This window comes from Ostrinia furnacalis, unplaced genomic scaffold, assembly GCF_004193835.3.
Source record: "Ostrinia furnacalis isolate ACB-3 unplaced genomic scaffold, ASM419383v2 OfSCF2357, whole genome shotgun sequence".
Taxonomy (NCBI): Eukaryota; Metazoa; Arthropoda; class Insecta; order Lepidoptera; family Crambidae; genus Ostrinia; species Ostrinia furnacalis.
The window spans coordinates 1306553-1320391 of record NW_021132596.1 but is presented as its reverse complement, the minus strand read 5'-3'; the positions used below and the strand labels follow the sequence as shown (position 1 = coordinate 1320391).

At 38.9% G+C, this 13839-nt stretch overlaps 4 protein-coding genes across 7 annotated transcripts in view; 1 reads left to right on the top strand and 3 right to left on the bottom strand.

Annotated features, from left to right (window-relative positions):
* LOC114355157 (AMP deaminase 2) overlaps positions 1–466 on the bottom strand; it is a 41029-nt gene extending 40563 nt beyond the window's left edge. For 3 of the 4 annotated variants that reach the window (XM_028307843.1, XM_028307850.1, XM_028307851.1), the window contains exon 1: positions 294–465. In XM_028307843.1, the coding sequence (XP_028163644.1) occupies positions 294–411 (118 nt within the window). In that variant the 5' untranslated portion in view covers positions 412–465. Of the gene's footprint in view, positions 1–293 lie in introns of all 4 variants that reach the window. The other variant, XM_028307844.1, reaches the window with a different exon arrangement.
* Positions 467–638: 172 nt separating this feature from the next.
* On the bottom strand, positions 639–4818 carry LOC114355158 (uncharacterized). The gene is made up of 2 exons (XM_028307854.1): positions 4232–4818; positions 639–2240 (listed from the first exon to the last, which is right to left on the bottom strand). The coding sequence occupies exon 2, from the start codon at positions 2230–2232 to the stop codon at positions 730–732; it is 1503 nt and encodes a 500-aa protein (XP_028163655.1). The 5' UTR covers positions 2233–2240; positions 4232–4818; the 3' UTR covers positions 639–729.
* A 487-nt stretch (positions 4819–5305) lies between these two features.
* ATPsynCF6 (ATP synthase, coupling factor 6) lies at positions 5306–6237 on the bottom strand. The gene is made up of 3 exons (XM_028307855.1): positions 6132–6237; positions 5822–5967; positions 5306–5580 (listed from the first exon to the last, which is right to left on the bottom strand). The coding sequence occupies exons 2-3, from the start codon at positions 5965–5967 to the stop codon at positions 5397–5399; spliced, it is 330 nt and encodes a 109-aa protein (XP_028163656.1). The 5' UTR covers positions 6132–6237; the 3' UTR covers positions 5306–5396.
* A 1717-nt stretch (positions 6238–7954) lies between these two features.
* On the top strand, positions 7955–13791 carry LOC114355171 (myosin-7). The gene is made up of 14 exons (XM_028307869.1): positions 7955–8237; positions 8389–8552; positions 8712–8914; positions 8999–9186; positions 9961–10067; positions 10235–10409; positions 10548–10643; positions 10728–10933; positions 11764–12010; positions 12309–12368; positions 12441–12581; positions 13018–13137; positions 13454–13594; positions 13690–13791. Exons 1-14 carry the CDS (start codon positions 8127–8129, stop codon positions 13789–13791), a joined length of 2061 nt encoding a protein of 686 aa, XP_028163670.1. The 5' UTR covers positions 7955–8126.
* The last annotated feature ends 48 nt before the right edge of the window (positions 13792–13839 follow it).

Sequence of the window (13839 nt, the reverse complement as noted above, 5' to 3'; positions counted from 1 at the left end):
TGGCGTGATAACAAAAAGGTAAAAATGTATGTGATGAGTAACACGACCTTTGTTGTTAAAATTTTCCTTTTAGATACTAATTAACAGTCAATACCTAGCTACTACATCCAATTGTAAATAGAACGAATAAGTCTGAACTGAAAATACCTTAGTCGTAAAAAAATTGTTCAGTTTAGCTGAATTATTATCCAATTTACTATATTGCAAAACCGAATGTTTTATTTACTGTTTGTGCCTACTGAGCCGCCTAAACAAAACAATCCTCCAAAATGTAAACATGTGTCGCCACTGACCTATTCTCTTGCTTAGGTGCGGGGTGACAGCTCTTCCCTGGTCCTCCAGCTCCTCCTCCACGTCCACATCGAAGGAGAAAGGGAAACTCTTGGTGGAGCCCACGAAGCCGGCCGCCATGACGCACGACACCTCCGACCACGCGGCAGTACGCGTAGCTACTGACTGCTAAACTAAAGTGCGAAGTCACAGCGCCTGGAGCGCAGGGTTACCAGCCTGCCGGCGTTTATCTTGATTGGTGAAACGCAACATTGTAGGTTTACCTTAAGTTGGTACTTGAATTGCTTCTAAAGATACCAAGCATTCTAATAAACCACACCTAATGTAAAAAAATAAAAAAAATTGAATGCCAATAAAACTATATTATTTTGTGTTTAATACAATAACAATTTACTATTCTAGGAACGAAACAATAAATATTTTTAATAATTCATCGTTTCAACAAATAAACCGTTCATATAATCGACTTCCGAGTTCGCGATACTTTTCCAATTCATCGTTTTCCACCCAAGTTGCTTTCCATACATCTAAATTACCAGTGAGCTTCTCCACGAAAATTGACATTATCACTGCCAGACCGTAGTTCTGTTGGCACGACAATCCCTTGAAGAAACGTCCGTCCAACACTCGTGCCCACTTGTAACTCGAATCCGAAGACGAAGCCGTGTAACGTTCATTCAAAAATATCGCCACTTTCATCCAAGACGCCGCAGTAGCTTCGCACCAGGTCGCCTCCATCACCCTTGTCACACTACCATCTTCAATTTCATTGCACAAAGTTCGAAGCAGCTGTATCAAATTAAACCCATATTCTGCCGTATAGTTTAAAAGACCGTTAAATATGATATAATTTAAGTATTTAAATCTACTTAAATTTTTCGATAATAATACGAGTTTAGCGAACATTGTGGGCGTGTTACCGTCTCTTCGACGGAAAGTCCTATAGGCTCGCTTGAGGCAGCGCTTGTGCGGTGGAGAATACTTCGAGAGCCCGCATTTGATACTGTGGCGAAGTAATCGAAGAAACTTTTGACTGTAGAACGTAGAAATGAGATGTTTGTAGCCCTTCGTAGTAGCACGCATCAGCACCAAAGCTACCACAGCAAAGAAAGATTTCAGTACTGCTCTGGAACGTGACTCTGAATCCCATCTATTAAGTAATTCATGGCAACATGATATAAATGCAGCATTTTCAACAGGGCCATAAGTCAAAATTTTATTTTCCTTCGAAATTGGTTTCTGCGCGAACTTTATATTTTCCGGCAACTCTATAGGTGGACTGAATGGTTGTGGTTCGGGTTCCATATTCTCATTAATTGGCTCTTCGGAAATGTTACTATTACCATCATCATCATCATCATCATCATCATCATCATAAACATTATTTATTTCGTTGCTGCTTTCACTAAGGTTGTCTTTATCTCGGTTAGCTGTTGTCTCATCCTCTATTGTAAAATCTTTTTCATCATCATCATGATCATCATCATCATCATCTAGGTGAATGTTTTCGGTATCGTTAGAAATACTTACAGGATCCTCAGTAGCGTCTACAGACTCTGGGTAAGGCGACTCCATCGGCTCTCCTGTGCTCTGGACGTCTTCCTGACTGTCGTTCGTCGATCGGGATTGAAACGCATTTTTTTCTTCGGGAGTTAAAAAGAAAGCCATACCGCCATTTGTAAACATTGCGTCACTCCATATTTTTTTTTCATCATACGGAGATACCGGCAATATGGACAAAACAGCAAATACTAGGTCGTCCACACCTATGCCTTTTTGGACTCTACCTCCTAAATAAAAATCAAGGAACCGTTTTATTATATCTTTTTGAACTGATAATATGTCCGTGACAGATAGTGGAAATAACTCTTTAAACGCGATCTCTTCCAATCTGTCCTCACTCCATTCAAATGTGGGGTTCTCTTCATTTTCGCCACTCATGTTACTGACTGAAAATAAATAAATAAATATATATGAATAAATAATAAATTTATTGAATGATAGTGTGATAATATAAAACATATTTTATACCTATCGAAAACCCTTACAAACACAAGGTAGGCCTATGTATCTCTGCCATTCCTAGCTAGACTATTCTATTATGTACCTACTTATTAGTAAACGTGTTTAATACCTAAAATTAAAGGTTACTAGTTTTAAGTAGGTAGGTTAGTTAAACTCGTTTATCTAAGTAAAGTTAAATACTTAGGACCTAACTATTTACATCTGTTAAGACTGTCAGGAATTTATGCATAAATTTTCTCTGTCTGATGAATATTTAGTAGATATAAACTTAGGTAAAGAAAGAGGTATCTACAGGGTGGAAACGATATGTGATCTCTCTCACTCGATTATTTCTATCTAAACTATAAAATCCAAAATCTGGTTACTGATCCTGAAAGTGCTTCACGAGCTCTATCCAACGGTATCAATAATAGATTGCAGAATAAATTGGATCTATCTGAAAATTCAATGTTTCCAGCTTCCATACTAAATGTATGCCAGCCACACAATATTAGAAGTGTATTTTTTAAAATTAAATAATAAACTCTTAAAATAAACTCGTAAATTACATTTTTATTTAAAAAAAATACGGAAAACATTGGTTTTACTTGCTATAATATTATCAAGAGATGAGTCCCATGACTGTGGTAGTAGGAAGAAGGAAACATTGAATTTTTGGATAGATCCAGTTTATTCTGTAACTTAATGTTGATACCATTGGATAGAGCTCGTGAAGCACTTTTAGAATCTGTACCTCTAGTAGGAAAAACTTTCGAGTTCGTTTCGTTGCGTATTCAAAGTGTCATCGAAAAATTTTGTATGAAAAATTAAACAGCGCCCCCTAGGGCGGCTATAATATAGGGGGCGCTGTTTAATTTTTCATACAAAATTTTTCGATGACACTTTGAATACGCAACGAAACGAACTCGAAAGTTTTTCCTACTAGAGGTACAGTTTTACGATATCATGTGTGGTTTTTAATATTATGTGGCTTTACCAAATGTATGGAAGCTAAACATTAAATTTTCGGATAGATCCAGTTTATTCTGTAACCTATTATTCATACCGTTTGATAGGGCTTATGAAGCACTTTCAGGATCAGTTAATATATATATTGTATAGTTTTTCGATATCTTGTATAGTTTAGAAATAATCGAGTGAGATCACTTATCGTTTCCACCCTGTATGCGTATTTGCATTAAGTCCGCCATTTCTACAACTTCACCATGTGCAAGAAAGATACAATCAAACAAATAAAAATTATTTAATAAAATAATAATAGGCTAAAAGCTATAAATATAATTAATAACCAAAGTAGTAAAGTAGGTACCTACTTATTGAACAAAGTTGACAAAGTCGGATGTTTCATGTCAACGCGAGAGAGGCGACGCTTATCAACGTGTTTGCGATAAGCAGACTTTCAAAAGCTCCTTATGAAATTTTTATGACAAAAATAATGTTGTGGCTGAACTCTAATGAAATTTAGCCTAATATACCTATTATGGCAAATTACTACGTTACTGATAGATTTGAGAGTCACCGTTTAAGTAACTGGTTTAACTCAAAAACTGGTATAGTATGATGTATTGATTTTGATGGTGTTATGATGTGTTAAATTAAACCCCTGCATATTATATTATAAAATATGGATAAATCTAATAAGATTACTGTACGGCTAGCACGAAAAACTTTCGAGTTCAAATCGTTTGCGTACTCGAATCGCCATCAAAAGATTTAGTAAGTAAGAAAACTACAACAGCGCCCTTGTGAACGTGTCGTAAAGTGAACTTAGTATGAGATGTGGTTGCACGAAACTTATTTTGAGTATCAAAATTGTCCCGTTATCATTTAATTCGAAGATTAAGTATCGAATTTTATCGAGTACGCAAACGATTCGAAGACGAAAGTTGTTCATGCTAGAGGTACTGGTACTCACATGGATTTTTCTTGTTTTAAAACCGGTAAGTAACTTCCCATAAATTAATTAATATTAAAAAATAACAAGTGATACTAAGGATAAGGTGGGACTACCTTTAGCACTTAGCACAAAATGTTACAGACTACAGTAATATCAATCATTAGGATACAGAAACTGAGATACGAGTTACACAAACGGACATGAACCGCACACTGACCACCACGTAATCAGCAAAGAGTATTGTTCATTCATTAATAGTCGTGTTGCTCGTGCTTCTCACCATTACCATTACAAAATTAATACTAACAATACAGGATTCCCCGAATTTTAGTGATGCCATTCTAGAAAAACGTTGTGATCCTAAATGACAGAGGAAATAAAAATAAAAAAAAGAAAGCACATGCACATTAAAAACATTTTAAGAATCCAAGTTTTATTCTAATGAAGCAAAAAAAATTCAATAAGCAGTGCCTACTACTCCTACTAGTGACCTCTACTGAATCGCCTGGTTAATACTTACTTTATGATTAACTTCTATAGACGGATCGTTCCACATCAAAACTCTAGATGGCGTTAGTCAATTTATTGCAAAAATATTGGTTTTATCAAATACTAATTACTATCCTGTTCTTTCCCGGGACTCAAACTATCTCTATGCCAAATTTCATCAAAATCGGTTGCGAGGTTTAAACGGGAAAGCGTAACAGACAGACAGACAGACAGAGTTACTTTCGCATTTATAATATTAGTTGGGATTTTACTACATACATAAAACACCTACACATAACCTACATAAAACAACAGATAATACATAAAACATTAAAATTAAGTTGTTAAGTTTGCATCTATTCGCTTATTAGGAAGTACTTTTACATTGTTTCATCCCCTATTCATCAAAGTTATTATTTTAATAACTATTAAGCTAAGACCACGACGCGTCAGTAAGTAGTTTTCATTATTTAATGTAATGCTTATTCCTATTGCCGCATTAACAAGTTACCAACCAAGAAAAACAAATGAAGGGATGCCAAATATTTTCAGTATTGTTTGTCAACAACACGATAATAATATGAGGAAAATAATAATACTAAAAACCTAATACGATAATTTATTCACCAGCTTTAAATGTTGAGGACATTAACACATTGGATGCACATTATGCTATGGATTGCTATCAGTACGTTCACTTCTTCTTCGCCACTTGTTGTGCCTCATCAATGGGGTCCAGCTTGGGTTCTTCAAATTTGAATGAGGGAAATGAGGTCATGTCTACACCAGAACCACCACCATATTGCTTCTCCAGTTTCTCCAACTCAGTTTTGAGTTCTTTCTCAATAGCTGGGCTGGGGTCAACCAGTTTGCCACCACTGAAAGAAAGAACAAGTGATTAGAACATTATTTCTTTAGTATGAAAATTTTATCTTACTAATTTCCAATGAGATTTACAGGGTAAATCATGAAGAATAATGTAAACTTATTTTTTTTATACGGTGCAACATATATTCAATCATAAATCAAAACTGTTAGATTACATTACAGCCAAACCTCAAAAGTATCATCACTATTATCCAATTTGAAAACTGCAAGGTCAATCATGAATGAACTTACGAGCTCTTCTGCTTGTATTCCCTGATTTTGTCCAAGAACAGCTGCTGGATGGGGTCTGTGGCCTTCTGCGCTGCCGCCAAGTTGCGGGTAATCACCACCGAGGAGCGAGCTGCCCGCAGGCCACCAAGAAGTGAGGAGCTGAGCATCTGAAATACGGTACGAATCTAACCTCAAATACGAGTTACATAACAAATGTTAAAAAATATCATAATTGTTAACAAATGTAAGTACCGCCATCAAATATTGTGAGGGTATTTAATAAATCGTTCTATAAATACTGATTTAATTTAATTTTATTAAACCAAATTACCTTTTTGTGTTCACTACTGTCTTCCGAATTTTGACAGTTTTTGACAGATGACTTCTTCTTCTTCTTCTTTTTTGTTCTTGGCAATACTCGTCGAGGCCGACTTGATTTGTGCCATTTTCATGTGAGTGTGGGACGAGTTAAGAAGAGGGACCAAGTGGGATGGGACTTGGGCTTGGGCTTGGGATATTAGGTGCGGTTGAGACAGATGACTTAAAAGTGGGGTTGGTTTTTTTCACAGATATGGATAGATGCAGCATGTGTCAAAAATTGTATGAAGCCGAGCGTGCCACTTTTTAAACGTCATTAGTGTCATTTTAGCGAATTTTAGTGATTGCCGCAACGTAAAAGTAATCGTATCATCGTACTGCATTTGTAAAGTCATCGAATGATATCGTGTGACTCGAATCGAAAATTAATTAATTCCGATAAAACTGATAATTTGTTAAATACAAAACCAAAAACATCTTTATTTACCTTTTTAAAATAAATTAATTCTTACAAATCGTCAAATCTCGTTATTTTTTTTACCCTACCAGCGTTTCAAGACAAAAATTTGTCAAGTGCATGAATACATGCATCAGTGTGTGTCTTATTGTTATGAGTAAGTACGGTTCCTTGGGATCGGTATGAGTGCACCACATACAGGGACCATGGTTTTAACTCTTAAGAGTACATCGCAGGATATGTATTAAAAACAATGCTACTTTGTACTTCTTCTACTGCTACTTTAATCTAATTAATTATTTGTTACTTGTGCTGTTAATTACAATTCTCAATCCGTAAATAATTTCTTCTTTCTACCGTGTTCGTACTACTGTCCTCGTAAAATCATCGTAACCGATTGTTGTAATCGGATTACATGAACATCACTCGACCATGTATGTCCATTTGGACATATCGGAATGGCACGCTTTGACGATCAACTTGCTGTATCTACTCTAATCCATATCTGGGGGCACGGCAGTGCCCCCACCAAGTCGAGCAAAAAAGCGGCACGGCCGTACCATCCTTTTCTCGAAGCAATTCAGGCCATTTTCGACCGCCTGTAACTTCGTTGTGGATAAAACTAGAAGGCTGAATTTTCATTAGCTATGCAGGCATTGTAAAGACACGGTATATTTAAAATTTCATTCAATTTGAATCAGTAGTTTAAGAATTATAACGGGTCAAAGTTACTTAATTTTGTCACTCACTGACTCACTGACTGACTCACTGACTCACTCACTGACTCACCGATCATCAAAACTCTAAGGCACTTCTAGCAGACCTAGAAGCTTCAAATTTGGAATATAAGTAGTGTTTGGTGTATGAATCAAGGAAAAACTAAAATATTTGGGGGCACGGTAGTGCAACCGCCAAGTCGAGTAAAATTTTTCAATTTCGGTCCAGTTTTCTAGATACATAACTGCTGTCTACAAAATACAAAAAGAAATGAGATCCCATCAAAAACAATACTTGTCAAAAAAACCAAGTCTCGCAACTCAGTTGTTCTACGGTAAAAAGTTGTGAGATCCATGTAATACCAAGTCCAGGCCAGGAAATCTTTAACGTTTTACATAAATATATTGACTTGGCCATCGCATGAAAACACGTGTAAATTAAATTATTTAGTGCGATGGCCAAGTCAATAATTTATGTAAAACGTTAAAGATTTCCTGGCCTGGACTTGGTATTACATGGATCTCACAACTTTTTACCGTAGAACAACTGAGTTGCGAGACTTGGTTTTTTTGACAAGTATTGTTTTTGATGGGATCTGTGGTTTTTTTTTAATGTGCTACACCCAGACCACAGATAATTTATATCCAAACCTTGTTTAGAATATTTTTAGAATGCACTATAATTATTTTTGTCATTGCTTGGATTTTGCCAAAAAAAAACTTAAGAGTTGAGTTCCCGCCATTTTTACGTTGATCGTCCATCATTCCATTCGGCGCGTAATTATTAAAAGTTTCAACTTTAATCAGTAACAAATTAATTAAATAATCGCCAGCTATGGATATCGGTGACTTAAGTAAAGTCGCGAGTCGAAAAAGACTGAACGTAGATGCTGAGAAACTTCGTGAAAAAGTTTCTCGCGAAACTGCAAAAATTATCAAGTTGAAGGTGAGTTTAGCATTCTTTTGTTTATGCTACATTTAATCAATCGGTTGTTCTCCTAATCGTTTTAAATGCCTACTATTTAAGATTAAGATACTAAAAAACTGATAGTTACTATACTAACTACAATAACTTTTTGCGTGGTGGGTGCCCTTAGGTCGCCCAAGACACCGCGTACTGGGACCTCAAGGAAAAGCTCCAGCAGGTTGAGGGCAACCATGAGCGGCTGCAGCAGAATATGGTCGAGGTGCAGATGCAACACGAGGCAATCTCCGGGCAGTACCAAGATGAACTTAGGCTTCGACCAGAAACTTTGAACAAGTATTAAATTCATCCTTATTACTTATCAATCAATATTAAAATAATCAATTTGTCTTGACAATAACTTAAGTAGGGGACACGTTTACTAAAAGCGTTCAATTTATAGACGCTTTTTACGCTTTAAATCGAACTTCTTAAAATTACCTGATTATTTTACAGAATGAGTAGCACCCGCGAAATTTGTGATGTGCTAGAGGAATACAGCGAGCGGCTAAAGGAAACACTGTCCCGATGCAAGAACGATCAGTCCACATTGTACGACGCATACCAAAAGTCTGGACAGCTCGTGAGGGACATCAAACACAAGCAACTCCAAGGAGACGAGAAAAACCGCCAGGTCATCGAGAGACTTGAAGAAAAAGGTAATAAGTGTAAAACTTATCGTGATCGAGGTGCTAGGTAGTTTTCAGGTTACCCGACTTACAACTTCTTTAAATTCGTTGCAGTAAAACTAACAAGCGAGCATCAGAACCAGCTCTTGCAGTACTTCTCGGCGGCCAAGCAGCAGGGAGACGCCGAGCTGGCCGACACCAAGCAGAAGTTGGCCGCTACCGCCACACAGAAAGAAGAGCTGATAGCAGCCGTCAACGAACTGCGCAGGAGTCTCGACCTCAACCAACACGACTTGCAGAAGGTAACGTTGTTGATCATCTTGGACTTCTGAACCAGCTCTTGCAGTACTTGTTAGCAGCCAGCAGCAGGGAGACGCCGAGCTGGCCGACACCAAGCAGAAGTTGGCCGCTACCGCCACACAGAAAGAAGAGCTGATAGCAGCCGTCAACGAACTGCGCAGGAGTCTCGACCTCAACCAACACGACTTGCAGAAGGTAACGTTGTTGATCATCTTAGACTTCAGAACCAGCTCTTGCAGTCCTTGTTAGCAGCCAGCAGCAGGGAGACGCAGAGCTGGCCGACACCAAGCAGAAGTTGGCCGCTACCGTCACACAGAAAGAAGAGCTGATAGCAGCCGTCAACGAACTGCGCAGGAGTCTCGACCTCAACCAACATGACTTGCAGAAGGTAACGTTGTCGATCATCTTATACTTTAGAACCAGCTCTTGCAGTACTTGTTAGCAGCCAGCAGCAGGGAGACGCCGAGCTGGCCGACACCAAGCAGAAGTTGGCCGCTACCGCCACACAGAAAGAAGAGCTGATAGCAGCCGTCAACGAACTGCGCAGGAGTCTCGACCTCAACCAACATGACTTGCAGAAGGTAACGTTGATTAATCTTAGACTTGAGTGCAGGTGACGGCGGTGGAACCATAACCACGCAAGAAAGAAGCTGGTAACTGGCGTATCCAACTACATATTTTCAAAAATAAAAACGAAATTGATCGAAGATGATTCGTTGCTCTTATGGTAAACAAGGATCCTAGAGAGAAGATTAATAAACCAATTTTTGTTCCAGAAAGAGGAATCGATCACGTCTCTTCAGAACGACATGAAACAACTGCTCCACGAGTTCAACTTGCAGGCCTCCGACATGAAGAGCTCTATGCTGAAACAGGAAAAAGAGTAAGAGTCCAAAAGGGACAGAGTTACTTAGGGGTAGCTTCTTACGTAGATTTCATTTATTCGTATTTACTCTTCACGGTCCTAGCTGTTTTTCTCTATCTCGGAATTTATACTTTATCGCTTGTGTTAAAAATTCAGCATTCTATTCTACACATTGCACTGTCTAGACTCAAAGAAGCAGTAGAAAGTAACGAAGCACTGAAGAAGGCCCTCGGCAACCAGGAGACCTTCACCAAGGGCATCTGCGACCAGAACAACCAGCTTCAGGAGAAGATATCTGCGTTAGAGGATGAAAACATTGCTATGACCAACACTAATAAGGACTTGGAAGCAAAACTCCAGGTATAAAATAAAGATCATTGATAAATCCTTAGACATACTTACTTACTATTTAGCTAGTTGCTTGAAATCTGCTGAAACTCACTTATTTTATTTAAACTTACCTTATATAGTTCCTGTGAAACAATTGCAATTTTACAGGCTGCTACTGAGAAAAATGAAGATTACAAAACAGTGGTGGCCATGCTTAACGAGACGCAAGATGAACTGAGGAATGATATCGCCCAGAAAGATCAGGTCAGTATAGGACATTAAATTATTTAGTTTTTTTGAATTTGCTACTAATTAATAGCTTACTTACCTAATTATGTTGTTGAATAGCTTCAAAAGAGTTCAGAAGCAGAAATACAGAAACTGGTGGATCAGTTATCTGCATTGGAAGTCGCGAATACAGAGGTAGTAGCCAATCTGACTGCATCAAAAGAAGACTGCGATGCGAAGGCACAGCGTATTCAAGAGTTGGAGACTCAGGTGCAGGATATGCAGAAGAAGTTAGCAGATCGTGAAACTGAGTTGGACGAACTGAAGTAAGTTTTCAATCTTATTTTTGCATGTTGTCGTAGCTCCTACTCCGTACCGTACCCTACCTATCTACTAAATGGAATTATAGTAACTAACTACATTATATTAAATAACAAAGAACATTACATCGATTTAGTTTAGAGCAGTGGTTCTTAACCTTTAAGTCATGAGGGACCATTTTACCAAATTTCTGTCTTGTCAGGGACCACCTCATATTAATCGGTCAAAACCAGTTTGACTGCAAAAATCAGTTAAAAGTGGTTTTGACCAAGGTGTGCAAGTGCACTTCGTGGACCACTTGGAATGCCTCCAGGGACCACCAGTGGTCCGCGGACCACCGGTTAAGAACCACTGGTTTAGAGGATCAGACTGGAATAGAACCAACTATGTAATGCATAATTTAGCACCAAGTTTACTTAGTTACTTAGCTTAGCAAGACTTTTCTTGCAAAGCCAATCTTCATCTCCCATGTAACTAAAGGTTCAGTCAAACCAACGTGATCACACGCGATCAGTCGCATCTGTGATCAGCCGGCGTGCAGCGATGGCGATCAATGCATAAATGCACTTAAATTTAAGTCTGATCGCCATCGCTGCAAAAATCAAAATCAAAAGTATTTATTCAGTTTAGACCACAAGTGGCACTTATGAACGTCAAAATATTATTATAGAAAATAATAAAAAAAGAAAAGGTAGCCTTTATGGGGCACTTTACATGTCTCCTTATCTTTTGGGCCCTACCAGCACGCCAGCTAATCGCGTGTGATCGCGTTGGTTTGGCTGAACCTTTACTCGTTTAACGGTCGTAAATACCTTACCTATCTTGCCTTTCCCAGGGCATCATCCTCACAACAAACCAAAGAGCTATCCGAAGCCATCAGCTCCAAAGACAAGGAACTAGACACGAAGGCGAGCACCATAGCTCAACTCATGACGGAGCTGAAAGCCGCCACGGACGCACGCGGCCGCCTCGAACTGAGCGTACAGAAGCTCCGCAAGGAGGCCGAGATGGAAAGGGAGGCCGCTAGTGAGAGGGAGAAGAGGATATCGAAGCAAGTCGAGCAGCTGGAGGTCGTCGTCAGGGTTAGTGGTCAACTGACGATAGATCATGTCAATAGATCTGATGGCAGAGCTGAGTAATTTCTATCCATAATGTATTTTTCCTGCTTGAGATTAGAAATTTTAATTCTGAAACAAAATGCTGGATGATCTGGATCCAACCGCAAGAGCTGATTCATTTCTACCCTCAATTTTAATTACCTTATTTTGTATTATATCCTGGTGGAAAGTAGGCGTATTTCTACCTACCTACTTACCTACTACTTTTTCTTTATATTTCTAATGGAAAGTAATTCGGAATGTATTTTTTCCATAATTTCAGACCAAAGATGACGAGCTCTCGAAACAAATGTCCATCATTCTGGAGATCCGCGCTGAGAAGGTATAAGTCATGAACTTTAAAGACAATTTTAAAATAATTTGATGATGTTCTAATGATCACTGATTCCTGTAGGAACGGCTTCAAGACAAGATCCAGAGCATGCAGAACACAATCGACAACATTCAGAAGGAGCTGACCGGGCGAGTGTTGCCCTCCGCAAACCGAATGCCTCCCGAGCAAGACGACAATGCTGTCATGTGTGCGCCTTCCAAGGTTTGTGTTATAGTCTGGTCCGGGAGCACGTAGAATTTTGTCCAATGACCCCTAGCTACCCATCCTTATCGCTCGCACGTAATTATGTTGCTATCGCGCTCGCACACTCACTGCGGGTGCCAGTCGCACAGTCGCGACAGCAATAGCGATAAGGATGGGTAGCTAGGGGTCATTGGACAAAATTCTACGTGCTCCCGGACCGGGCTTTAGTAGCAGATTCTGTTTTCAGCCATCAGCATCTTATAAGATTGTATAGATTATTTTGTGGTTAAAAATTGCCTGCCTTAAAGGATGCGCTGGATGAAGGCCGATCAGTCTGGAAACCATTTGGGAGAGATCTATATGTTCAATAGTGGAAGTTCTGTAGCTGAAATGATGATGTTTATATGAATGAGAAATTAGGTTCAATCTCCAAAGATTCACATTCTTCTTCCAGGATTTATCCCCGAAGCTTCCGACGCCGCAGTTCGCAGTACCCCGCGCCGAGCCCAAGCAGCTGGACAGCATGCTGTTCAGCCTGTTCAGTGACGGCAGCATGGACGGGGATACCCTTGACGTAAGCCTTGATGTTGCTGTATTTGCAAAGTTACGATCGTTTAAAAGAAGAGGTGTCTGTGACCCCCAGAGAAGAATAACTTTAAGATTTGTAGTAATTGTAGTAGCGTAACATTAGGCTCGGTCTATAAACAGATGGGTAAGCACGAGTGCTATAGCTACTCATCATACCCTAGGTGTGCTCGACGAGACTTTCAATGGTCAAGCTCTCTGTGGTAAAGTAGTGCAAAACTAAGATCCTTCAAGGTTACACTATCTGTCTTTGAATTAACAGCAAATGAGATTTTTTTTCTGAAATTAATATTAATATTTTGCAGCCATCAGAGGTGAACCGCCGTTTTGAGGCTCTGTCGCGCGGCGAACGCGTGGCTCCCACGCCTCTTAACTCGCTGAAGAGACGTGCTGGGGTGCCAGCGGCACATGGAGGCCTCAAGTATAAGGCCAACAATAACAATGATGTGAGTTAATTCAAGCCGCCATGCACCATTTTGTGAAAACATTGCTGTTTCATTGATATCCATACTTACTATTTTTAATTGAATATTCTTTGCAGGATCTAATTTCACTCTCACAAGTGAAGAATGATTTGAAGAAACAAGACAAAACATTTTTCAAAAGCAAGCGCTCAGACCCAAAGAATAAGAAGTTGAAGTAATTTTAACTTGATTTAATATTGATTTAAAAGATAAAAATAAATTGGTTT

Bases quoted from the DNA above. Each gene is read 5' to 3' on its own strand.
- ATPsynCF6 (XM_028307855.1), bottom strand. From the start codon at position 5,967: ATGCTCAGCTCCTCACTTCTTGGTGGCCTGCGGGCAGCTCGCTCCTCG. The intron at 5,581-5,821 runs GTAAGTTCATTC...TCTTTCTTTCAG, and splicing joins GAATACAAGCAGAAGAGCTC to TGGTGGCAAACTGGTTGACC.
- LOC114355171 (XM_028307869.1), top strand. From the start codon at position 8,127: ATGGATATCGGTGACTTAAGTAAAGTCGCGAGTCGAAAAAGACTGAAC. The intron at 10,068-10,234 runs GTAAGAGTCCAA...TGCACTGTCTAG, and splicing joins ATGCTGAAACAGGAAAAAGA to ACTCAAAGAAGCAGTAGAAA. The intron at 10,644-10,727 runs GTCAGTATAGGA...GTTGTTGAATAG, and splicing joins ATATCGCCCAGAAAGATCAG to CTTCAAAAGAGTTCAGAAGC.
- LOC114355158 (XM_028307854.1), bottom strand. From the start codon at position 2,232: ATGAGTGGCGAAAATGAAGAGAACCCCACATTTGAATGGAGTGAGGAC.